This window comes from Xiphias gladius, chromosome 1 (genome assembly GCF_016859285.1).
Source record: "Xiphias gladius isolate SHS-SW01 ecotype Sanya breed wild chromosome 1, ASM1685928v1, whole genome shotgun sequence".
Taxonomy (NCBI): Eukaryota; Metazoa; Chordata; class Actinopteri; order Istiophoriformes; family Xiphiidae; genus Xiphias; species Xiphias gladius.
In genome coordinates, this window is record NC_053400.1 from 34702963 (window position 1) to 34728707 (window position 25745).

Here is a 25745-nt window from a genome sequence, read left to right on the forward strand (position 1 = left end):
AAACAGCTGAAGTCAATCTTTATTAATTTACTGGGTATTAATATACAAACATCACACTGATAAATCAGTCTCAACGCGTCCAGGGGGTTTAACATGAGTGCGTCTGTTGACCTTTGAAATGATGGTTTTATGTTTAAAGGACCATACCGCCGTTTCTGCCTGCTTTACTCACCAGCTGCGAATCACATGCACATTCCTGCCCATCCGTCAGGTCTTAGATTTATTTCCTTCCTTTCAGTTCATGTCTGTAAACATATCGACTGTCAGTGTTTACACACGACACATTATCTTTGTGTTGAGCATTCACCTAAAGCGGGAACTGTTTTGAATATTAAGCCCAGGAGATAAACGATAACTGAGGCCCCCCAGGGGTTGAGAGAGCCAACCAGTAAAAAGGAGTAAAGGTAATAGGCAAACATGGATGCCGTGGAAGGGAGGATGTGAATCTGGTCCTTCCTTGGACTGGATCATAATCCCAGTTTATTACATTATTTGGTACTTTTGTCCATTTCTGTAAGGAGGAGGAGGAGGAGTAGTGATGATAGTAATAATGATAATAGTAATAATAATGATAAATAATAATTATAATAATAATAATTATAATGGTAAGATCCAGGTTGGATGAAAGCGTCAGGTATCAAACAAGAAAAACCACCTGTATCGTCCTGAAATCTCTAACAGCTGTGAGGTCAAACAAATCTGAGGACGCTGTGTCTTCATGTGTCCAAATGTCCGACAGCTCTTCACTTCTTTTTGACGAACTTCTTGCGGGCAGCGTTGGGGTTGGCTCGTCTCCTGCCGCCTCCACACTGCCCGTCTCTGATCTGCAGGTTGGCCGCTCGGCTGTAGATGTCGTTCTCGCAGAAAGGCGAGGCTCCGGCCACGTAGTCCGGGTTGAAGACGTCGGTCTTCTGACGAGCCTTTCGGGACAGTCTCTGCTGGGGGAAACGCTGGTCCTCAACCAGCTGGGGGTTGGTGACGTGTTTCCCTCCCTGAGGCAGAGGCAGCGAGTACTGAAACACAAGATCCAGGAAGGTTAATGAGTCTGCTGGTTTCAGACTGACCCGAAATACCAAGAAACTACACCCGTACTCGGCAGTGCGGTATCTGGCCCTGATTAGTCCACGATTAGAGGCAGACAATTGATCGCAGGAGTCTTGAAGAGAGGGTGCTACAGAACCTGACACTGCAACAAGAATCAGGGAAAATCAACCTAGACCACCTAACTGGACATTAAAAACTGGAGACTGTTTGGGAATCCTGCAGAGCCCGTCGTCAGGATTAAGATGGGAAACTGGGAAGGTTTCAAGTCCGTAACCTGGCAGCTGTTTCAGCATGGAGTCAGGATGTGTGACTGCTGCCTTCATATTAATCCGAAACACTCGACGGAGGTCACACTCCTTGTTGCTCCTTGAGCTGAACAGACACAGACTGGGCAGGAGAGTAAACACTATTTTCATCAGAAAACAGCATGAGCCACAAGTACATGACAAATGAATATACCGAAGACGACCCCTCCTGCCCCGGAGTCGCAGCATCGGTTAGAAAAGCCGACTCTGCCTGATTTGGGGAACAGCTCGATAACTGAAGTGCAGGAAAGATGAAATGGGCTGTTCAGGATTGACCCGTTCAGATCAGGTCACGCACGTCGGAGCAGATCTGTATTCACGCCTGCGCGGTCTGCTGGACTTGTGACTAGCCCTAACCTGGGTGTGATTACACTGTGTTTATTGTAGGTGAGTGATGGTGTCTCACCCTCAGTCCTCTGGGGTTCAGCACTTTGGGGTTTTTGGAGAAATGCATCTGCATGCTGCCGTCATCGCGGACCGTCACCGCCAGCTTCTTCAGAGTTTTGTTTCCACAGTGGGGACAGAACTCTTTGTTCATGTTAGTGGTCGTCCTGGAATTAAAAACACATTCAGATTAAAACGCTAAGCAACGACGGGACCGTTTGTTTTAGCAGCAGAGCCTGAAGAAGGCGACGCTCTGGTCTGGAGCCAGACCCGGACGGCTCTCAAATCCCTGACATTTGAACGAGCCCGTGTCCTTTATTTTTTGTTTTTTACAGACTGGGACTGTACTCACTTGAAGCAGGCGTGACACCGCAGGATGTAGTTCCTCGCCTGTTTGATCACCATCCCGTTAACAGAGAGAATGTGAAGTCCGATCTGAATGAGAACGTTCTGGAACGATAAGAGGTCAGAGCTGAACTGATTAATCGGCAACCGTTTTGATAATTGATTTATCGTCATTCTCTGGTTCCAGCTTCTCAAACGTGAGGATTTCCTGCTCTTCTTTGTCCTGTATGATGCTAAACTGAATATATTTGGCTTTGGGCCGTTGGTCGGACAAAACGAGACATTTGAAGACGTCCCCTTGGACACCGGAGAACACCAACTTTCAGACCGACTGAGAAACAGAACTCACACAGAAGCTTTTAGGATGAGTAAAGTCAGAGACCAATGAGAAGCTGCTTCCAGGTGACATTTCTGACAGATACCTGCATGGCGAAGTCGGTGGTCAGGCACCCGACTCTGACATCAGCAGGAGCCGTCCAATCAGCCGACTCCATCTTCACCTGTCTGATGTTACTGGGAGTGATCCAACCTCCTCCATCATCCTCCTCTTCCTCTTCAGGCTCGTTCTCTTTGTCCTCGTCGTCTGATTGGTCCTCTGTCTGTGGCGATGTGTCCGACCTGCTGTCTGATACTGACACACCATCCGCTTTCTGAAAACACACACACACACACACACACACACCCCATCACCATCACGGCTACCCATCGACAACCGTAACACAGTAGGGACCTGCTGCTGTCGGCCAATCAGGATCCAGAACGGCTCCGTCTCTCCGCTTGTGTTTCATGAGACAATTTGACGCCGCATCAGGAGACGTTTGGCTTCACATGAACTCTCAGCCTGATACACGACTGACACAAGTTAACGTGTTATCAAACCGGCTCTGTTTCAGAAGAGGTTCAGCGGATCAGCCCGCGTGATGCCAACGATCCAACCGTCCGGTTTCAACGTGCGGTGCCGTCACGGCAGAGAAGGTGATACACGACTCTGGCGTGGAATTAAAGCGATTCCCACACGTCCCGAAACAATTGAGTACCTAAGGAAGCGCAGCTCGGCTGAGCTGGGCTTCTTTCAGACTGCCGTAGCGATGTCATTGACTGTCAGCTGATTATCAGTTAAAAGTACAGCGGTTCCTGTGCATAGGCTCCAGGTGGATTAAGACCCGCCCCGCTAGATAAAAGCACTCGGTTTCAGTTTAGGTAAATCTCGGAACACCTCGTTTCACTCTTTTCAAACTAACTCATTTTTTCTCAACCTGTGGGAAACACTGTTCCACGTCCAGCAGACACAGAGCAGCATGATGGACTGGTTTTTGAGTCCACCTGATCAATCTAAGTCCTGGAAACCCACCAGTAAATCCAGCAGGCTGTCGTCGACAGTCGGCAGCGGTTCTCTCCAGAACTGGAAGCTGTTAAACTCTTCGCCGTCAGCTGTCGCAGGAGACGTCTGGTTCTGTTTGTTATTCAAATCCAAATCCTCCACTGGATCCTGAAGGAGCGACAACAACGATAACAGACATTAAACAACACTGAACGTCTCTACAGGCCGCAGCGTTTCTTATCATCACAATATGAAATTGTTGAAAACCTGATGACTTAGCTTTTCTTCTAGAGGAGTTCTGAAACTCTTAGTCAACCAATCATTGAATCATTTATGAAGAAAAAGGATTGTAAAGATTTGCTGTTTTGTATTACTGTAAACTGGATATTGTAGCGTCTCTGGGGGACGGGTCTCCCAGCATGCACCAAGGCAACAGTTTGGCTTAATTATTACTGTGTTTGACGTTTTGTTCTAGGGTCCCCACACATTCCTACAGCTCCTCTGTGGTTCCTTCAGTCGGTATTAGGAGCACGTATCAGACCGTGAGCGTTTTGGTGAGTAGGTCCGATGATGTGAGCTCAGAGTCGGTTTGATGCTGATAAAACACGCTGCTGAACTGAAAAGATCGTTTTGGACACCTGGGAAACTGATGGGCCTTTATACTATTTTCTGACATTTTAAAGACCATTTCAGTCCATTAATCAATAAAAATAATCAGCAGGTTAATCAATAAAGCCTAGATATAATTACATAACTACAGGTATACAGAACTATCCATGACCTGATTGAACACATGTTCAAAATCCCAATAAATGAGTTGATGAATGTTGTGACTTTAACAGAACTGACGTTTGGCGGCTGAAGCCAAATGCAGGCTGAGAGTTGACTGTTGGTCCGACTCACCAGGAGCTCCAGCAGGTCGCTGTCGACGGTCGGCAGCGGTTCCCTCCAGAACTGGAAGCTGTTAAACTCTTCACTGTCGTTGGGGTCTGAAGTCTCCGTCTCCGTCTCCGTCTGTCTGCTGCTGCTCAAACTGTCCGCAGGTTTCTGAAGAGACAACGCTGTTGAAAACGCTGTTTTTGACTCATGTACACAGTTAAGACAAAGTTCAGGCCTGGATAAGTCAGACTACCATCTGTGTTTTACCTTGGAGGGAAAGTGAAATCCTGCAACGTTAACAGGAGTCTCTGGGTGGCGCTGTGTGCTGTGGACATTAACCTGAAACAGGAAATATATAAAAGTTACTCTGCTGGATATTTGGAGCCGAATCAGACCGTGTTCAAAGAGAGTCTGAAGTAAAATGTGAAGTAGACGTCAAGTGAATCAATCCCACAAGACCACATTTAGCCTAGCTTAGCACAAAGACTGGAAGCAGGGGGAAACTGCTAGCCTAGCTCCACCAGAGGACTTCATCGCACTGTTGGACTTAACGTATGCGTCCCCCGGAAGTCCGTGAGTGCTGAGGGCTGCCCACATCTACAACTCATCAAGTCCACTTTCTGCCGTCTTCCAGAGAGTCAACGCAGGGCGCAGAATTAACCAGACTTCGCTCAGAAAATTACCCATAATCCATCGCGACGATGTCAAGACGTGTGCTTTTTTCATTTTTGTAGTATAGGTTTATTGGTGTAGTCAGATTTCATACTGAACATGCAGCACATGAACAGGCTGAATGGTTCAGACCAAACGGGCAGAGGCTGGTTTTGTCCAGCTGTGGTGCCAGGAGCCTCAGTTGAGGGTTTAATGTTGGGGCTCATACGAAGGAGCTTTTTACTGCACATTCTGACCAGATCTGCTCTGGCCAATATGTAAAGAGGCACAGCTGCAAGCATCACGGATAAGTTACTGATATCAGAACCGTTCAGTTACTGGCTCGCAGATTTCAGCTCGTCTCCAGAAATGACTAGAGTCTGCGAGGGCACGTGATTCAGCTTGTGTGTGGGGGTCGTTTGCTCAGCAGGTACCTTGATCTCCGGCTCTCTCCTCAGGTGCTGGGAGCCGACGTGCTCCAGCTCCAGCTGGTAGGTCAGAGCCAGGACTTTGATGTCGGTGGCTGAGAGACTCGGGTAGTCTCCGGTCTTCTTGGAGAACTCTGTCACTGAACAGAGACAACAAACGCACATCGAACGGCTTCATAATCAGGGCTTCAGCAAAACCTGACCCACGATGAGCTGTTCGCTCAAGGTGCAGGTGAAGATACAGGTAAACAGGTGAATTTATAACCTCTAGTTACTTAGAAATGATCAAAGACGAATATCAACAGATTAGGTAAGAGAAGGGAAAAGGAATTAAATGTGTTGAAAGCTAATGAACCACAACCCTACTGACGTGGTCAGGGACAGTTTAGTTACCTTATGTGACATGTTCAGGTTTAGATTAGTTAAATTTAGTTTAATTACCGTGATATGTTCAGGTACAGTTTAGTGTAGTGTAGTGTAGTTTAGTTTAGTTACCGTGTGTGATATGTTCAGGTACAGTGTAGTGTAGTTTAGTTTAGTTACCGTGTGTGATATGTTCAGGTACAGTGTAGTGTAGTTACCGTGTCTGATGTGTTCGGGATGCGGTTCTTTGAAGTTGAGCTGGTAGGGCAGGAAAGCCAGACTCCTCCTGGTGGGTTTGTCTCTGATCTCGTCCACCACATCTCTCAGAGTGTAGATGTTCCTGCCGATATCCTGCAACAACAAACCAACACAACGAACTTTACCATCAGGGAGGAACCGTCCGTGTACACGCTCCGCGCGTCTGCGGGCCTCCGCCACAGGCAGCTTCCCTCTCCGCAGTCTCACCGACCGACAGCGCTGGCGGCACAAACATCACCTGACAGGTGGGTATGATCTCATGAATGTGCTTAAGGTCGAACCGTGAACAAAGTCCCACCTGCAGAGGAGCTTTCTTTAAAAACGCTCCTGCGTCAGCCACAACATGCTCCACCAGGGTCGGTGCCATCTTGGATGACCAGCAACTGGACCGACCAATCAGAAGAGACGACGAGGCCACGTGACAGATAAGAAGCCACCAACGCGTCAATTTAAATGACCATGAAAATATAGATTTTTATCACGACTAACTTTTGTTCGTCAAGTATTTTTTAATGGCAGAAATTTTCTGCGACACCGCAGCAAACCGAGGATTGGCGGAATTTTTCCGTATGAGAATACCGAGAATCATCTCGTTGGTTTACCGGTTTACCGTTTTTCCCACAGTCCCTGAACGCGGCGTCAAATGTCCTCGGGGTCACGTGACGTGTTGTTGACGGTAGAAGACGGAGGAAGATGGCGGCTCGCTGGAGCAGCGAGAATGTGGTGGTGGAGTTTCGGGATGCCCAGGTATTTCTGTGCGAAAGCTCCGGGGCGAATAAAGGGTCAGTCAGCCCAGGTGCACAGGTGGAGGACAGTTTAACAGCGGGAAACCTCAGGAAAGGTCCCGTTAAACACAGTAAAACACTAAACTACAGCCCACAGTCCAAGTTTACACCGCGATACTCTGTTCTCGATCAGCAGTTCGTCGATTTTAATCGAGTAACCGATTAAGGTATCTATGGTGTAGTAAACCTGCTCTGGTTACAGGTTCGTCCCGGAAGGAGGAGCAGGTCCGGAAAGGAGAGAACATGATCAGAGACTCAGTAATTTAATAGTAGAGGGAATAAATCAATATGTACAGAGAGAAATTCATTGTGAAAATATACATTTACCAAGGCCTTTAACACAATGTTAATCCAGAGCATTTATTGCATGGATTTAATACGGAAACAGAAAATAACTTCACAACAATTTTCTTCAGTTAATTGTAAAAGTAAGTTATTTAGGGCTGGAACTAATGATTATGTTAATTATCGTCCAATCTGTTGATTATTTTCTCGATTACTAGATTGTTTGATCTGAAAAACGTCGGAAAACACAAAAAAAGCAACCACCACGTTTTTCTAACGCCAAGCATCAAAAACACAAACATATTCAGTTTATCATAAAACCGGCAGCAAACATTCTCATTTGAGCTGGAACCGGTACAGTTTTCTTCGACAATGACTCAAACCATTAATCCTGATTAATACCGATTGATACTGATGCGATGTGTTGGATCGGTGCATCACTACTAATGATAAAAACCCCACCAGATGCTATGTGGTCATTCAGAGGTGACAGGTACAAACAACCGTATTCGCGTAAAATACAAAGTATTCAGCAAATAGTAAATAACTGATGTGTTTGTGGTCATTTGTTTCATAGCAGCTGTTGTTACCTGCAGCTTTCAGATCAACCGTCACTTCTTCCTCCCCTTCCTCCTCCCCTTCCTCCCCTTCCTCCTCCTTCTTCTTCTTCATGTTTTCAGGCCACCGCCATGTCCGTGGACTGCCTGGGCTCGCACGCCGTGCTGTCCGGGTAAGTTCAGGCACCAGAACGCATCACAGTTCTTCACTGTGGGAAAACGATGTGTTGACTGTCACGCTGACTGATGGGAGGAAGCAGTGCAGGGCAGAAAACCAGATCCCTCAGACTGGTTAAAGACTAGTTAGAGGTTTGACGGAGCTGCAGGTGAAAGCAGTTATAACAAACTTTATCAACAGCAGCAACAGTCGAGCTGCTCTCACGCTGACTGAGAATGAAAACACCTGTGGTAGATTTTCAGCTTGTAAATAGAGAGTCAACACAAAACCTCTTCCTCCCCCTAAGAATCAGTGTTTATTTTACATTTAACTGCACGCAGCTCCATGACACTTGGTTAACATCCTGTCATCACAACACCGCCACCCAGTGAAATGTGAGATCTGACCCTCTCATGCTGACTCTTAAAAACAGCCCGTACTGTCACTTAACTAACCTGAAATCTTTAATTCAATTATAATTTTTGATGCTTTAACCTGTTTATCACTTTAATGTTGCAGCTGGTAAAGGTGGAGCTGACTTTAATCACTTTATATACGCCGTTTGTGAATTTCCCCCCAGCGACTAATAAAGTCTCATCTTAATCTTTAATAAAACATCGTCATTTGTTTGTGGATTATATTTTCTAAAATTAATCTGAATCTGCAAAGTAACTAAAGTTACCAGATAAAAGTAGTGCAGCGAAAAGTACCATATTTCCCTCTGAAACGTGGTGGAGTAGAAGTGAAAATGGAGACAATCAAGTACAGTACAGTACTAGTAAATGTACTTAGTGAGTCTCCAGCACTGGTTTTGTAACGTTTAGACCTAAAGTGTAGAAGTCGTGACAGAGACCGAAAAGCTTCCTCCGGTTCCTCACTTTTGAACAGAGGACCTGAGAACTCCGATGAACGTGAACAACATGAAACCAAAACTCTGAGTTTACAGTTATTCATGGAGCTGGTGCCGCTTTGTTCACAACTTCAACATGATACGTTAACGTCTTCACTAATGTTCCTGCTGAAAACCAGTGGACAGAAACGTCAGGTAGTGCAGGTTTAAAGAGTCCACTCATGATCTGGATCGAACCGGAATGAAGGAGCAGAGTCGACCCGGTGGAAAAGAAAATGAAACAAATGCCGTCAGTGAACACATCGTCACACAAACTGCTTCTACAACCTGCTGCTGAGCTCTTGTTGTTCTGGCTTCTCAGGCGACGTTTCCTGTACATGGTGAACCTGGAGGCTCCGTCTGAACCTCCTCGGAAAATTGGCCGACAGAGCAAGTGGGATGTGGGGACGGTCCAGTGGAACCCGCACAAATCAGAGTCCCACGTCTTCGCCGCCTCGGTGAGTCCCGCTGTTAAAAAATGACGAAAATGTTCAGGACAGGATCCGACGTTAAGAAAATCTGATCTGAAAAGAAACAAAAGATTACAAATAAAAAGCACACAGTTGTATGGAAAAGCATTTTTTTCAGTGTGTGTGCGTGTGTGTGTTCAGAGTAATCAGCGTGTGGATCTGTACTCGTGGAGGGAGGGCTGTGGAGAAGTTCACACCTCCCTGCAGGGACACACCCGGGTCATCAGGTAACGTCTGCAGGTTAACACACAGTCTGGACTCTCTGTGATGCCTTCACTGACTCTCTGTGGTGTGTTGATGTCTCCAGCGATCTGGACTGGTCCTGGTTTGAACCGGAGTTCCTGGTCACCAGCTCAGTGGATACCTACATCTACATCTGGGACACCAGGTCGGAGGAAATCGTGATCATGATGAAATGATGTAGTGGAGAACACAGTTTCGCACAAAGTCCATTTAGTAGCAGATCTGGAGCTTTTGATCATATCGCATGACCTTCATCAGAAGATGGAGTCTGCCTCTCTGTCGCTGGATTGTAGATGTTCAAGTGTCCAGCTTTCATTCAAAGTCCTGAGTTCGCTCTTTATGTTTTCACCCATTTTTGTCAACTTTTGTTTACGAGGTCGAGAGAGAAAGAAATACACAGTTCAGATTTGCCAGATGCCACCAGTGTCTCTTGTCTCATGTCCTCTGTGTCTCCGTTTGACTCCACAGAGACACTCGCAAACCCACGGTGGCTCTGTCGGCTGTCGGTGAGTATTCAAAGGACCCGGCTGTGTTTCATTCTATCTGCAGAAAGAAAACCCACCACGGTCGCGGTTTATTCATCCTGATAGTTCCTTATTCTGTGTTGATGCGTTTGAGAGAAGGGATTTTTCTCCAGGACACTTCAGTATTTCATATTTAGGACTCGACTTCAGGTGTAACCAGGCTGATTCGAGATGTGAGAGGCCGATATTGATATTTGAGAGTTAAAGAAATCCAATAATGATATTAATCCGATAATAATTTTCAACAATAAGAAATAATTATGTTTTTCCTTCAATTAGTTTTGTTAACAGTTGCGACCAAGAAATGTGCTGATCAGCGCTTTTGACAGTGTAAAAACGAACCTGTCTCTACTTTATTTTTTACAAACAATAGAACGTGACACTTTTTTTTAATCATTTCTCTACTTCAGTTTCTTGTCATTTATCATCTGACATTTACACTGGTACAGACACATCTGCAGTCAACTAACATCGGCTGCTTTATTGGTCGGGATCTGGTGTCAGTCCTACAGAAAAATGTGCCGTTCACTGAATATTTAAAGAAAAAGAAAGGCCCAGGTCCAGATTCAGATTTCTTGCAGCCTCCATGTGTGTGTATTGTTTATCGTCTTGGTTTGATTTTCTGAACTGATGGACTCCTCTGTGCAGATGACATTTTAATCTATAACATTGGAGCGTTTTTAATCGTAACAATTTGAGAAAAACGACGACGACCAAAGTCAAATTACTGTTGTCGCATCGTAGATTTTTTTCTAGATTTCAGAAGACAGAGCTCGTTCGTTTGATGCTTTTCTGCAGCCGACTGTGAGCGTTCAGATGTCGGAGTGTCCTCGAATGTGTCACTAAGGAGCGAAGGGTTCCTGCTCTCAAACCTGTTACCACCTGAAAATAACGCGACTGTGACAGAAAATAAAACAAAGCGAACAGTTGCGATGGATTAGCTTCTATGTATTTGCCTGTTTCGCAGAAATGAGCTGAAATAAACAGCTGCCTGGCAGGAGGCAAATTAATCCACAAAAAAGAGGAAAAAAATTGGGCCTGTGGCGTAAAAAAAATCCTGTGAACCCAAACACGAGTTGGTGTCTTTTTTCTGATGTATTCTAATGTATTTTTGGGAATTGGATTTTTTTATGCCACCACTGACCCATGGACGAAACATATTTTCTTCCTCCAACATCAAAGTTCCTGTTTGTTTACCTTTTCTTCATTAATCTACAAACTGAGGGATGATTTGGAAAAATAGAGATTAAGAAGAGGAAGTGAACATGGTGTGTAGTTAAGCAGTGTTTTCTGAAAGTTGACAGCTGTTTTGCCCTCACTCTGGAGTCTGTTTTCCTCTTCTCATCCCGTCTTCTCTGTCTCTCGTGTCTGCAGCCGGGGCGTCCCAGGTGAAGTGGAACAGGAAGAACCAGTACCTGCTCGCGTCCAGTCATGATGGAGACGTACGGATCTGGGATAAAAGAGTGAGTCACTGACTTCTCGTCAGCAAATGTTTTCTGAACCACACGCTGAGCTGTGTGTGTGTGTGTGTGTGTGTTTGTGTTTGCCTAATTTCCTCTGAACAGAAGCCGAACACGGCGGCGGAGTACGTGGCGGCTCACCTGTCGAAGATCCACGGCCTCGACTGGCATCCAGACAACGAGTTCATCCTCGCCACGTCGAGCCAGGACAACTCAGTGAGGGTGAGAAACGCCGATCCCGTCAGGTTCTTACAACTGTTTACATCAGAGAGCGAACACTGAGGGACACCACAGCTGGACATCTTTACACCTCCCGTTTTATTTAAGGACCTGACTTAAGATTCGATTTGTGGGACAAACTTTTAATAGCATGACTCTGAAGAGGCAGCCGGACTCAGTCGCTTCTGCTGTTTCTCTTGTGTGCCTTTAGTTCTGGGATTACCGCCAGCCCAGAAAGTACCTGAACATCCTGTCCTGTCAGGTGCCGGTGTGGAAGGCCAGGTACACGGTGAGTATCAACACCTGAGCTCACACCGAACGCTCTGCGGAATAAGACCAGAGAGACAGAGGAACAGGACAGAAGGAAGACGTCAAAGTCATAGAGCTACCTGCAGTAGGTTACCCTGACCAGTGTGCATCTGATAATCCAGATCAAAGTGGGATAGCACTGATCACTGTAGAGGTTTTCGTAGGTCAGGATGCAGATACATGTGGTAATAAATCAACCAATGATATGCTGGAAGGGTTCCCACAGCCAGATCCGTTTTGGATCCAGTGTCCGGTCAGTGAAATACCCCGATCATCCCTCCTGGTTATTTTTTATGTAGAAAAAGGTCATGTAACGTTTGCAGCTTCTCATTTCTCCAGGTAAAACGAGAGATGGCAGCAGCAGTAGATTAAATCAGCTGTAGCTAATTAATTTAGGGCTGCAACTAACGATTGTTTTCATTACCGATTCATCTGCTGATTATTTTCTCGATTCATCATTTGCTCTACAAAGCATCAGAAAAGAGTGAAAAATGTCCATCACAGTATCTTAGAGCACGAGGTTACATCCCCGAATGTCTTGTTTTGTCAGATCAACAGTTCAAAAGAAAAACGTGATTTAAAAAACAACTTAAACAATTAATCGATTGTCAAAAAGAAACTGTAGTCTGCTGGTTAATCCCCATCCCTCTGTGACATCTCTCTACCACCGGCAGTGACCAGAGCGGAGACTCTGCTCGTTAAACACGGGAGAGTCCCGCTGCGACTCTTGATGCATCAGATCAATGTATCTGGATCAAGTAGTTTGTTGAGAATCAGATGTAAAAGTCAGTTTTTTCCGGCTGTTATTTCACTGTGTCACACCAATCAATATCAATCAGTGATCAATATTTCAGCTCATGTTCAGGTTGGAGCTACCAACGTTAATGTTGGTTCATTCAGTATTTTCATTAAGTGCTTTGTCTTCTGATCCCAGATCTGAGCTGAATCCTTATTTATAACTTTTTAGAAATGATCTGAAAGGATTCAGATGAAATACAATGCTATCAAACCCCAACCCTACATGTCGTGTATCAGTGACATGTCATGTTTTCTGTGTGTGTGTGTTGTCTCAGCCGTTCTCTAACGGTCTGGTCACAGTGATGGTTCCTCAGCTGAGGAGAGAGAACAGTCTGCTGCTGTGGAGCACGCTGGATCTCAACAGTCCCGTCCACGCCTTCGTCGGACACGACGACGTGGTGCTTGAGTTCCGGTGGAGGCCGCAGAAAGAAGGTGACCGCTCGCACTTTTCAGCCCCCCCCCTCCGAAAATGACAGAAATGACAAAAAACAAAGAGTTCTGTGTGAATCCGACAGACTGTCGAAGGTGAATTTCTTTTGATGGAGCTGGGCTAACAGTTTGCCCCCGCTTCCAGTCTTTGTGCTAAGCTAAGCTAAACATGGCCTGGACCTCAGTCTGTACTGGAAACACAGAGATGAAACTGAAACAGAAACATCTCACTCTGGAGGAGACAGAGAACCAGAGAATCTACTAAAATACCAGTGTGGTTCTTTAAATCCATCCATCGCTCTCTGCCTCAGTCACAAATGTTCTACACACATCATGTGATTATGAATATTTCAGTAAATATGTAGAGAAGATTCCCTCCTTTAGTGACGATGAGACCAATCCTATCCAACCTTAAATCCTACCACGTGGAGCTTTCAATCATATCACGAGATCTTCCTCAGCAGAAGATGGAATTGTAGCTGTTTAAATGTCTGAACACTTTGAGGACTTCTCGTCCTTGTTTTCTGAAAATCTGAGATTTTGAATAAATTTTATTCTCATTAAAGAAAAAGTTGAGATTGAAAATCGAACTGTTAAGATAATAATCATAAATGTTTAAAGGTGCTATATGTAAGTTTTCGCTATCACTACGTAGCCACTGTTAGCATTGACAGCCGTTCACTCACCAGTCTGGAAGAAACGTTGTGAGTTCAGCGTCAAACTTCACGCCTTTACTCACCAACAGCTGCGTCCAGAGGTGGAAAAAAACACCATTGTTAGCTCTGGTTTCGCGTCGGTTTCTATCACTTCTTTCCTTCCGCTGAAGTTAGCATGCTAACCAGCTAGCCCTGCGACAGCCCGTCTCTTTCCGATAGTCACTGTAGCGTCCGGTCCGTCCTCAGTGTAACATGAGAGGAGGAAGAAGTAGTGAGTAAAGGAATGAAGTCTGATGCTGAACTCACAACGTTACTTCTAGACTGGTGAGTAAACGGCTGCTAATGCTAACGGTGGCTACATCATCTACAGTTCCATTACAGCTGAGTAGCTTCATCTGCGGAGGAAGATCACGTGATGTGATTGAAAGCTCCAGAACAGCGACTGTTTTAAAAAGTCGAGAATGAGCTTTGAGCTTTGAATCTCAGCTTTTTGCACATTTCTGACATCACGTCTACATTTGAGATGAGATTTTTTCCTGATTATCAGAGTGGCACGTCTCTAGATATCGATGTAAGTTTGCGGTGTTAGTTTGTCCGTGCTGTGTAGTTCTTGTAAGATGGAGGTAGTGAGGGAAGTTGTTGTTGACTCTACAGGCTCCAAGGATTACCAGCTGGTCACATGGTCCAGAGATCAGACCCTGAGGATATGGAGGGTGGATCCTCAGCTGCAGAAGGTCAGCGTGCAGCCTCACAGAGATGAGTTCAGACAGACCTGTTCTCCTGACCCGATTTATTCTGATGACTGCTCGTTGTTGTTGTGGTGCAGCTGTGTGTCAGTGACGTGGTGGAGGAGCTGATGGAGGGGATGTCTCTGACCGTGGAGTCAGAGAAGTCTTTGTCCTCTCAGGAGCCCGAGAGTCAACACGGCATCGGTCCTGCCGCCGAACACCTGCAGGGTGAGACAGAAAAGTATCAACACAGAATTCAGTCGCAGTTCTGTCGGTGTCCGACCTCCTCTGGACTAAAACGCTCACTGCAGCGCCAAGGTTTTCCTCGTGTGTGTTCAAACTTGTATCAATAAACTGTGAAACCCAGAATCAAACCATGAGCCAGATTGGCCTCCGGGGACGAGGCAACAGCTCTGTCCAGTTCCATATTACACACCGGACTACACATGATGTGTGATCGGGTTTTGGGCTCGTGAATTTGTGCTCTGGAAGAATGATAAAACGCAGCATACTCAAAAAAATCCGTATGAATACGAAATCACGCTTTATTTTTGAGTGTTCTGTTGATGGCGGTGAGACGTCTCGCAGACGTTGGTCTTGGAAAACAAAAACAAATCATTTTAATATTAATAATGATCATTTACGACCTCTTTGTTAACTTTAATTAACAGTCCAAACTCAAAGCTTGATGTGTGTCCATCAGCACGTGCACTGCGTCATTTTTTGTCGGGGCCGAAATGTAAGGTGTGTTGATTTTCTGGTGTAGTAACTCAAAACACTATGCTGTGACATTTAGTGCGTTTTTAAAACTCTGCACAGCAATCTGAGCTCATGAATCCTTTTCTTTTTTATTCACGTTCCAGCCATTGTTTCCCCGTCAGTAATGTTTTAACCCGATCCTCAGCTGTCCGTTTCAATATGAGCGCCATAAATCAATCATTGATCATCTTTCTGACGACTGAGATTTCATTGTCAACAGCGTACGTCCCTTTCTGTCAAACTGCCGGAGAGATTTGTAAAGCAGAACCAGGCGTCTGCGTTTTATGCATCCGGCCCCAGATGTGGTATAAACAGAACTGCGTACATGTCTGTGTTTGGACTTGATCCACCTTTTTCTGTGAATGTGGTTGCGTCTTGAACTGTTTGTACTGGAGCGTCTCACCACCATCACCTCAACGTCATGGTCGCTGCTATCGATGACGTTTGGCCACGGAGCAGGAACAGAAAACTGAAAACACAGTCTCTCCTTCACGTTTCCCTCCCCGTCGTCCCTCTGTTATTCCACTTCTCAGATCAGGACGGCTCTCTGAGCTCTGGAGGACGCCAGGACTCGGTGGTGGGTTCAGGTCTCCCTCAGACCCTGCAGCAGGAGTTTTCTCTGGTCAACCTGCAGATCAGAAACGTCAACGTGGAGGTGAGACTGTAACATCCAGACTGCCTGGGCCTCGACATGTAAACCACATTTCAGCAGCGTCTCTTTACGTGAAGCATTTTAACCACTGATCCTGGGAATAAAAATCACTTCACAAGGAATTGAATTATATGCTTGTCAGTGTCTTGATCCCTCCGGACTTTTGTATCTGTAGATTATTTACGTCTCACGGCTGGCGCAGGTAGCTGCCCTTTCAAAGTAAGAGCGGCTGTTTCACACACAGTCCTCTCCAGACCTCCTTGTGGTTCTCCTTTGTGCTCGCAGCTGTATTTTGAGTTTTTTCTTTCACTAATATAGCTGTTTCTCCCCATTTTTAATGCAAGCTGGTTTCACATCCCTGCTCTATAGTGAAAAGTCAGTAAACATCAGCCACTGTGAATAAGAAGGTGATATCAGGAACTGTGAAAGTGTTGGGGTTCTTTGGCAGATGGACGCGGTGAACCGCAGCTGTGTGGTGTCGGCTCACTTCGGCAGCCATCAGGTTCATCTGGTGGTAAAGTTTCCCGCCCAGTATCCCAACAACGCCGCACCGACCTTCCAGTTCGTCTCCCCAACCACCATCTCCTCCGCCATGAAGACCAAGATCCAGAAGGTACAGACGCTCCTGAACGCACCACAGCACACTATAAAAAACCAGTCCTGTACACACCAGTTAGTTCTGTGATCGGCTGAACGATATGATCCTTAGCTTTTTGCTATAACAATAATATGTGATCAGTATTGGTGATCAGCAATAATCCGTGCAAAACTACGAATCTAATAATTCGGATCTAACATGTTTAAATGTGATAATGACGCTCGCTGATCCATTTTTATTAGTTATATCTGTGTTTGTAAGTCAGTATGTCTGCTGGGTGAAAACTGCGGAAAGTAAGTAAAATATACCTCGGACTGATAAATGGTTAAAATTAACGAGTGCAAATGTTACGTCAGTAATCCAATTTTTTCTGGATTTTCTTATTGTGTTTTTTATTCGTCTTTTTAAAAATATTCAGAATAAACAGATGAATAAAAAGGATGAGTTCTTGCTGTTGCGGAAAGCGTTGAGCTCTGAAGATGGTGTCCTGACTTCAGATGTGTCTTTGTCTCCTTTCAGATCCTGACAGACACGTCTCTCCAGAAGGTGAAGAGGAACCAGAACTGCCTGGAGCCGTGTGTCCGACAGCTGGTGTCCTGTCTGGAGTCTGACATGGTGAGAGCACACACGCAGGTTTGTCTTTCTGTCTTTGTGGGGTCCCTCGTTGACGTGATGCAATGATCCCCGGCCCCCATCAAATAATATGGGAACACAGAACGAGGCTAAACCAGTGTCCCTTCTCACAGGTGTGCTAACAAACACACAGCAAAGCCACAGTATTCTCAGCCAACCTGGACATCAACCGTTTGATCCTACATCTCTGTATCCTTGTGTCCTCTCTCAGACTCAGGAAGACGGTCCGGCGTCCGGTCCCTTCGTCCTCTCCAACCCTGTCACTCCGGCCCTGCAGGCGTTTCCTCGCGTCACCAACACCTACGGCTCCTATCAGGTAACACACATCTAGACTCTGCTACAGCAGGAAAAGCCTTCCTCCTCGTCTTTTTATCGCACTACACTCAGAACCTTTGGGTTTTGGACTGTTGGTCCGACCAAACAAGACAAACGACGACGTCTGCATCTTATAGACTCAACAATCGGTCTGTTCATATTAAAACCAACTAATAATGTATGATGATAATAACGGATACTGAAAACAATCATTAGTTGCAGCCCTAGTGGTAACCAAAGGCCACATTTCGTGATGGGCGCTGGAAAAGCAAAGATGTCTTTAAAGGCCCAATCTGTATATTTACAACCACGTCAATTACAGATATCGACATATACAGTATGTAATTCAAGCAGAGGTTTTGTTTGTCAGCAGATGATAACTGAACATTACTGATGTAAATAAACCTTTAACAAACAGCGTCAGAACACAGATTATGACTCAGTTTTGTCTCGTGTTAGTCACTGTATTAAAAGACTTGTCAATCAGTCCAGGAGTCACTGCAGGTTTCCAGTCAAAACGTCGTTTGAATGTTGGGCTCGCCTGGTTAAGCGCACGTCCTCAAGGCTGAGCCCGTAACCGCAGCAGCCCAGGTTCAAATCCAGCCTGAACTTACACAGAGACCAGAATGAGATTTCGCTTTGTTCACACAACTGACGGGGAGATGTAGGAAATCTCTAAGTCAAGCTGAAGTTTGGGCTTTAAGGGAGTTCTTTATGACAAGGTCACTGCTGGAACGTTTAACGTAACCGATGATGTGAACAGAGAAGGACGACATCCTGTCGTGACGTGAGGAAATGATCTTTTGTCTTCCAGGACGCCAACATCCCGTTCCCCCGGACCTCCGGCGCTCGTTTCTGTGGCACCGGCTGTCTGGTTTACTTCACCCGACCAATCACCATGCACCGCTCCGCCCCGCCCACCGAGCCCACTCCCAGGTAAAAAATAAATAAATAAAAAAAGGTCTCCAGAGAGGTTTACCCATTACCCGCGACGACAAAACCAAAACACTGTGCTTGAGGCTTTTAAAATAAACTGGACGTTGGAATCAAATCGGAAAAACTCAGTGTTTCTCAGAATGTGACTGGTCAAGATGACAATCTGAAAGTCAGGCTGAGGCTGTTACACCAGAATTATCGTGGCCTACGGGATGAGATGTGTATAAACCACCACCAGCAGCTGTCCTCCTCTCTCTATATACTGTATACGGTGTGGGACAGAGCCGTGGGAAGTGCTTTCTCGCACGGTTTTCCATGGAAGCCCACGCACCTGTGGTGACCTGAGACGTTACCTGGTCTGGATACTCTGACGGCCTCGCTGCCAGTATCAGCTCCTCAGAAAAGGACAACTTCCTCCAACAATGTGTCGCGTGTGAATCAGTTTAGTCAAAACAGGGTATCCACGGATCCTTAGAAAGTCCCCAAAGGTAACGGGATTCAGGAAATCAACGACAGCTTTTACCTCCCTGTTGATAGAAACTGGTCTACGGCTGAGTGTAGACGCTGCTGTTGGCAGATCAGTTTTCAACACTGGAAACTGGTGTTTAACTGATCCGAAACACCTGACTCTGGAGGAGACGGAGAACAAGAGGGCTTCCTAGAATGGTGGACTGTTCCTTTAATGTGTGACTAATGTGTGTGCTCTCAGGTCTCTGTCAGCTCTGTCGGCCTATCACAGCGGAGTGTTGACGCCGATGAAGATGCGTTCAGAGTCTCAGAGCACTCTGCGGCTGTACAGCGGCAGCCCGACCCGCTCCGACAAAGACACCGTCTCCATCTCCTCCTTTTACTATAAAGAACGGGTGAGACACACACACACACACACACACACACCCATACTTGTACTTTTATCTTTGTGAGGACACTCATTGACATAATGCATTACCTAGCCCCTCACCCTAACCTAAACCTGGTTCTAACCTGAACCCTAAACAAGGTCTGAACCCTCAAACAGCCCAGACAAAATGTCCTCACTCACGAGGTCTAACACTCAAACTGGTCCTCACAAAGACAGAACCAGTGCACACACACACACACATTAACGTGACCACGTCTCTGGCGTGTCTCTGATCACGTCTTTGGTCTGGCTGTGTAAAGGCGACTTTGGAGTTGTCTGACTGAATTAACAGGAACAAACTGTTTCTGTTCGTTTGCACAGACTGAGCTTTGGTCCCATTAACCCTTTCTCTGCTGTATGGAATTTCATTAAAGACAAAACTACTGAGTGAGCACAGAACAAATGTAACCACTAATCAATCAGTAGGTGAGGATATGAGAGCACAGGGACAAACTGATGACAGAATGGTAGAACTCTAACTTATGATTATTTTTGTTATTGGTTAGTCTGTTGAGCAGTTTGTCAATTAATTGATTAATTTGTTCAGTCATTTAAAAATGTCCTAAAATGCCAAAGGTAGCTCCTCCTAATTGTTTATTTTACTTTCTTATTTTAAATTGACTTAAACCAATATGAAAATGTTGACACATTTTTTATCGATTGATCGATCAACTCATTTTAGCACTGAGTGAGTGTAAGCGAACAATTTAAGCTGCCAGATGAGCAGGTCTTTCTCACAGCAGACATTTCAACCCTGAATTCAGTGTCGGGGTCCTGGTATTGTTGATGTCGGCTCATTGTCACACTGTCGTGGTTTTTACTGGGACACTGAAGTAGAACGGAGCGTAATCAATGTTACTAGCAACACCTGTGCTTTAACTACTACAAGGACCTATTGTGTCTCCTTTATGGCTGCTGGCTCTCAGTTTTGAAAGTTTGTTTTCATCACATTCAAACTCCAGCTGAGCGTAAACTCTGTTCACCGTAACACCGAGCTGCTTTTCATCGTGGTCATTTGTCATCTGGTTACAGACGCAGCTCTGACGGAATGTGACATAGCTTCTTCTGACTGTTCACGGAATCCAGATTCAGTGATTCAACAACTTGTTCTGTATTTATGAACCTGTGGCTGCACATTTTCAGATATGAATCAGAATCAGAAAAAGAAAAACTTGACAATCCCCAAAGGGAAATTGCTTTGTTACAATTGCAGTAGGAAGTAATAAGTAAAAACTACTATACATAGTAGTAACAAGACCAGGTCCAAACCTGGTATGTGGATGGACCTTCACCTGTTTGCTTCTCTCCTGCTCTCTGTGCTCACATACACAGTATTTTAATGCAGCTTAGTTCCCCATGAAGCTGTTCCCATTTACATGTTTTTCTGTTTCTGTTGTCAGACGACGGAACGCGTATGAAATAGTGACTGAAACGTGGGCACTGAAAAGGCACTGATTTGGCAAGACTGCCTGTAAACACGGCCTGATGATGTAATAGAAAGTGTTTGAATTAATTCATTTCGAAAGAGCAACGGCAAATGGTGGAACGTAAGAACTCTGGCCATGCCGGCCAGCTTCAGCGCGATCAGCTGGTCCCCGGTGTAAAGAGTGTGACAGGGAGTTGAAGAGCAACGGTAGCGTTGCTAAATGAAAACACATAACAAAGTAATTCCAAAAAAACAAACCAGAACCCTCTGTACCAGAATGTTTAGAGAGGACGCAGCTTACATTTGTTAATAGTAAAAATTTAAAGAAGTACGACAAAAAGAAGAAAGCTAAAAAGTTGGGGAAAGAATTGAGCCACAGGTTGATTACACTTGAATTTGTCTTGTTCTCACTCTATAATTCTGTGACAAATGAACTTCCATACTAAAAAAAAGCACCGAGCTTTGTGGTAAATAACTCAAATACCACTCAACCACCATGTGAAGCTCTATGACCTTCACAGTCCACAGTATCTACACTGAGCTGACGTGTGGATCCGTGGGGCTGGGAACGTGAACTGGTTTTTGTTTATTTTTGCTTTTTTTTGTTCTCTGTGTTGTTTTTCTCCGGCCAATCACCTGTCCCCATGCTGGTGTGGGCCACTCCTCCTTCTCACTTTCCTCCAATCAGAAGCTCCCAATCTCTGCCTCCCGTCGCTGGTCTGTCCAAACTCTCCGTGACTGGCCGGTACTGAGCCTCTATCCCTCCGTCAAACCACCCACCCATCCGTCTTTTCCCCCCGTCTTTCCCTCCGCCACTAACGTGCCACTGATTGGCTGATGTCCCTCCGACTAACACAGCCTGAGACAAAGTGAACTTGAATTATGTGTTCATCTGAGTCAAACTCTATGGTGGGATTATATCTGATATGTTTGCTTGAAAGTCAGTTTTGTTTTTAAATTACAGACTTATGTTAAAGACAAACTCCTTGTGGCATCCCAGACGAATTACGTGGAGCCTTCAACAACAGTCTAATGCAGATTATTTGTTCTCTTCCGTGCACTTCATTAAACCAATTTAAAAGCCAGGCAGAACAGAACAAACAGAAGGAAGAGAAACACCAACTCTGTACAGCTCTGACTCCATTACATTACTGAGAGAACAGCAACACAAAGAAAAAAATACACTCAAATTCTCGACAAATGTATCAATGAACTATTCATTCTGGCTGGAGCTAAACTCAGATTACCCTCTGCCAGTCAGAATAATAAGATAAAATAACGTAATAAAAGTCACGAAATGAAATGCACTTACGCACACACGGTCTATAGTCATAGAACAGACGATGTACTGGGAGTCAGCCCACTGCTGTTTTGCAGCTCAGCTGTGAACTGTGTTTATTTGGCAAAATCAAGGAGTTTATAAGAAAAATGTGCTCCACAAGCTGCAACCCCTGAACCTGGCATCTTGAATCTAACCCTAACCGCTTTGAATCGAGTGCTTTTGAAACAGCGTTTTATGGAGTTGAAATAGAATTTTGAAAAACCTCAGTTTCAGACAATCAAATACAAATTCACACTTTTAAAGAACCACATACTGTGACTTTTTCATTTCTGGTTTTTTACAGATTAACCACAAGAGACACGTAGATTTCCCAAAATGTCAAACTATTCTTTATAAGAACCATCTGTCATTCAGAGATAGCTCATCATCTTTATGTGGATCTTGACTTGTCAGTGGCGTCGTACATATCAACCCACCCAATAGAATGAGCCGTAATAACTACGGGAAATGAACCTATCAACATCCATTTGACCTCTGTCACACTGGCAAAGAGTCGACTCCAGCGGCTCTGTGAGGCTGTCAACTCTGCAGCGCTGCCTGAACATCCGTCCTGTAGGTTACTGTTAGCTTAGCAACCAGCAGCCTATTCCGCTGACAGAGGGCAACAACTGGAGCAACAGTGACTGGCGTTGTTTGCAAAGTTCTGCGTCCGAACACACAACTGAAGTTCATTCCTCAACAAATAACTCTGCTGCCTGACTTCCTCTCTGCTTTGCAACGATGTGTCTTAATGTTCACTAACTGTTAACATCTGCAGGTAAGTTTCTGTGATCACCAGAGCGGAGATGACTTTGAATTAGTTTTAACTTAGCTTTTAAAGCATTTTTGAGGTAATTTGGATGTTCAGGCCACATTATTCTATTAATAAACTGAAAACTAACCATGTGTTGACACTGCGAGCGCTTAGAGACAAACTGACGAGTCACGGTTGTACTGTTGAACCATCCACAGCAGGGAAAGGAGACGCTTCTTTGTTAGTGCCTCATTATTCTTTAAGTGACGCGTAGAGTTTGACTGTTCAAGGGGAAACAAACCTGTAAAACAGTTTTCCTGCCGTAGACTTACAATTAGCAGCCGTTCCATGACCAGGAAACTCATTCAGCCTTTAAACTAGCAATCTCAAAATTTTGACAATTCTCAAATCTGACAGGCCAGATTTTGATAGAATGTACTGAAGATATTCGTGCTCTACAGAGGATGAACCCTGATGATCTCTGGGACCCGCTGACCCTTCAGTTTGGTCTGTTAAGTGTAAATTTTGTCCCAAACATCACAATTCATCCAGCGATATCCTTACGACATACATACGTTTTATGAAAACTACTGCATCAACTGTATAAATTCCCCTCAGAAATTTCAGGTGGTATCTTAAAATTCCTCACAAAAGGACGTTGTCCTTCACAGTAACAGCTGTACCTGCTCAAAGAAACAATCTGGCCTCATCACCCTCGGTCAGTTTCTCGCAGTGTGAGCAGTCTCTGTCAGTAATTTGTCATCCAGACCACTTTTAATCAGGTGGTGCTTTGTCTCCTCTGGACCTGCTGTCTCCCTCCTCCTCCCGTCTGTCCGTCTGTCCGTCCATCAGAAATCCCGGCGGTTTAAGACGAAGCGCGAGGGGACAGACTACGGCAACCGTCCCATCAAATTGGCCGGGAAAGTCATTATCCAGGAGATCTCCTGTCTGCTCCCCGTCCACAAAGCCCTCGGAGAGAGCTACATGTGAGAGACCAGACCGTACAAACACAAACACACATACACTTGGTATTGGAGCCGCAACAATTAATTGATTAATCCAAAGATAAGTCATTGGCAACTATTTTGATAATCAATTAATTGTCATTTTTCAGCCACGTTTCCCTGGTTGTACCTGCTCAAATGGGAGGATTTTATCCTTTTTGGTTTAATTTGACAATAAACTAATTATCTCTGGGTTCTGGACATTTGGTCAAATAAAACAAGCTATATGAAGACATCCCCTTGGGCTGAGAGCAATTATACCAGGAATGTTTGACTATTTTCTGATATTTTATAGACCAAATGAGTATTTGATTAATCGAAAAAACACTCAGCAGATTAATCAATAATGGAAATACTCACTAGCTGCAATTCTAGCTGACATTCCTCGATCTCAAAGCCTAACGTGTCAATCACAACAAATAATTAAACACAAAGTAGAGCTGTAAGGTAGCTGGTCAAAGCATCTCCAACAGAAATCCCCTCTTTTTTTTTTCAACCAAATTACAGGTACACAAATATTCCTCTCTTCTATCAGGGTCCACATCACTCTGGATAATCCTCAAACCTTAGTGTCAACCAGTTACATCGGAGTAGTGGCATAAAAACCGTGGTTTTTGTATTTTGGGTGAAACGACCCCTTAATGAAAATTCATCCAGTCCCATTGAAACCTCCAGTCACAACTATGTCTCCACAAAAATGTCAAATTTCAGTTATCAACACAGGTGTCTGCATAAAACCACTGTCGGTGTCTTAGAGCCGGTGAAACCAGACCTTGGCCTCAACAACTTTTCTATGTGTAGAGTACTTTTTCCTCCAGAATTTGACTTGTCAGGCAGAGATTACTCCCAGACTGTTTTTTTAAATGTAACACCATGAAGTTCATGAAGGTTCTTAAAGTGTGAGATGATGTCTATACTCACAGTAAACCTATAGAGGACTTAACATTACATATTTAAATATAAAATCAGTGGTCTTTTGGCTGGGTCTCGACCGGTTAAGGTTCAAATCTTAGGAATCCATTTTTAACCTTCCGCTTAAAGTCAACCAGCTCCGACCTGATAACTCGAAGCAAAGTCTTTTGATTCACTGAGCCTATGGGAAGGATGTACAGTCTGATAAACATGATACTGGGCAGAAATACTCCTAAAGAACATGCTAGTGGTCTTAATTCAGGGCATATAGGAGCATTCATCTACTGTCTGTGCTGTCTACCAGCTGCCGACCACTAACCATTCAACCTCCAACATAAAATCCAAAAGTTTTTTTTCGGCGTTGTGAGACTGAAGGTGAAATCTTTTGTGCCCTTTGTTCAGAAATAACTCTCTGAAGATCGGGTGATTTCATTGTTGGACGTTGGCTGATTCGTTGTGCGATTCACGTCTGTTTTTATGAATGATACTGTATGTCCCTACACAGACAGTACCTGTTGCTTTCAGAGCTCTAACATTCAGTCAATAAACTGATTGGTTTATCGAAAGAAAATAGGTAATAGGTAACCATATCGGTACCTGATTAATCATTTGAGATGTGAGAATGTGCTGCTTTGCGTGGTTCTCTGGACGGTCGGTCGCACAAAAGACATTTAATGACGTCGCCTTGTGCTCTAGGAAAGTGTAAAAGGAATTTTTCTCTGTTTTCCTATGATTTACAGACTAAACAATTAATCGATAACGAAGATAATCATCAGTTCCATACCTTGATAACATATAATAATCAAAGTACAGTATCTCAGATCATGTTTTGTCCGTGAATGCAGCCCTGCTGTCTGTACTTTGTCTGTGAAGTCATATGTTCTTTGTTTTAGTCATTTCTCTTTAATGGCTGCTGTTTTCTGTCCCGTTCAGTCTGAACGTGAACGACATCCAGGACACATGTCAGAGGAACGCCGCAGCAGCACTCACAGTCGGACGCAGAGACGTGGCGAAGGTAAGGATTTTATCTGTTCATATTGCTCTTTACTT

The 25745-nt window shown here is 44.7% G+C and overlaps 2 protein-coding genes across 4 annotated transcripts in view; one reads left to right on the forward strand and one right to left on the reverse strand.

Moving 5' to 3' along the window:
• Nucleotides 1-3: 3 nt before the first annotated feature.
• On the reverse strand, nt 4-6411 carry nob1 (NIN1 (RPN12) binding protein 1 homolog). The gene is made up of 10 exons (XM_040159500.1): nt 6277-6411; nt 5939-6071; nt 5364-5497; nt 4546-4617; nt 4303-4446; nt 3430-3567; nt 2501-2728; nt 2086-2183; nt 1756-1900; nt 4-1013 (listed from the first exon to the last, which is right to left on the reverse strand). The coding sequence occupies exons 1-10, from the start codon at nt 6343-6345 to the stop codon at nt 744-746; spliced, it is 1431 nt and encodes a 476-aa protein (XP_040015434.1). The 5' UTR covers nt 6346-6411; the 3' UTR covers nt 4-743.
• The window catches only part of wdr59 (WD repeat domain 59), a 25283-nt gene continuing 5607 nt past the window's right edge, over nt 6070-25745 (forward strand). For 2 of the 3 annotated variants that reach the window (XM_040158279.1, XM_040158362.1), the window contains exons 1-21: nt 6070-6223; nt 6603-6725; nt 7729-7778; nt 8974-9109; nt 9263-9348; nt 9429-9509; nt 9833-9870; nt 11263-11351; nt 11454-11570; nt 11779-11856; nt 12950-13106; nt 14414-14493; nt 14586-14715; nt 15780-15901; nt 16347-16511; nt 17016-17111; nt 17341-17445; nt 18259-18380; nt 19090-19243; nt 23632-23765; nt 25629-25710. In XM_040158279.1, the coding sequence (XP_040014213.1) occupies nt 6672-6725; nt 7729-7778; nt 8974-9109; nt 9263-9348; nt 9429-9509; nt 9833-9870; nt 11263-11351; nt 11454-11570; nt 11779-11856; nt 12950-13106; nt 14414-14493; nt 14586-14715; nt 15780-15901; nt 16347-16511; nt 17016-17111; nt 17341-17445; nt 18259-18380; nt 19090-19243; nt 23632-23765; nt 25629-25710 (2076 nt within the window). In that variant the 5' untranslated portion in view covers nt 6070-6223; nt 6603-6671. Of the gene's footprint in view, nt 6224-6602; nt 6726-7728; nt 7779-8973; nt 9110-9262; nt 9349-9428; nt 9510-9832; nt 9871-11262; nt 11352-11453; nt 11571-11778; nt 11857-12949; nt 13107-14413; nt 14494-14585; nt 14716-15779; nt 15902-16346; nt 16512-17015; nt 17112-17340; nt 17446-18258; nt 18381-19089; nt 19244-21392; nt 21450-23631; nt 23766-25628; nt 25711-25745 lie in introns of all 3 variants that reach the window. The other variant, XM_040158441.1, reaches the window with a different exon arrangement.

Excerpts from the sequence above, each read along its gene's own strand:
- nob1 (XM_040159500.1), bottom strand. The coding sequence starts at position 6,345 with ATGGCACCGACCCTGGTGGAGCATGTTGTGGCTGACGCAGGAGCGTTT. Across the intron at positions 1,901-2,085 it reads CGGTGTCACGCCTGCTTCAA|GACGACCACTAACATGAACA; the intron begins GTGAGTACAGTC and ends TTTTAATTCCAG. Across the intron at positions 1,014-1,755 it reads TGAACCCCAGAGGACTGAGG|TACTCGCTGCCTCTGCCTCA; the intron begins GTGAGACACCAT and ends CTTGTGTTTCAG.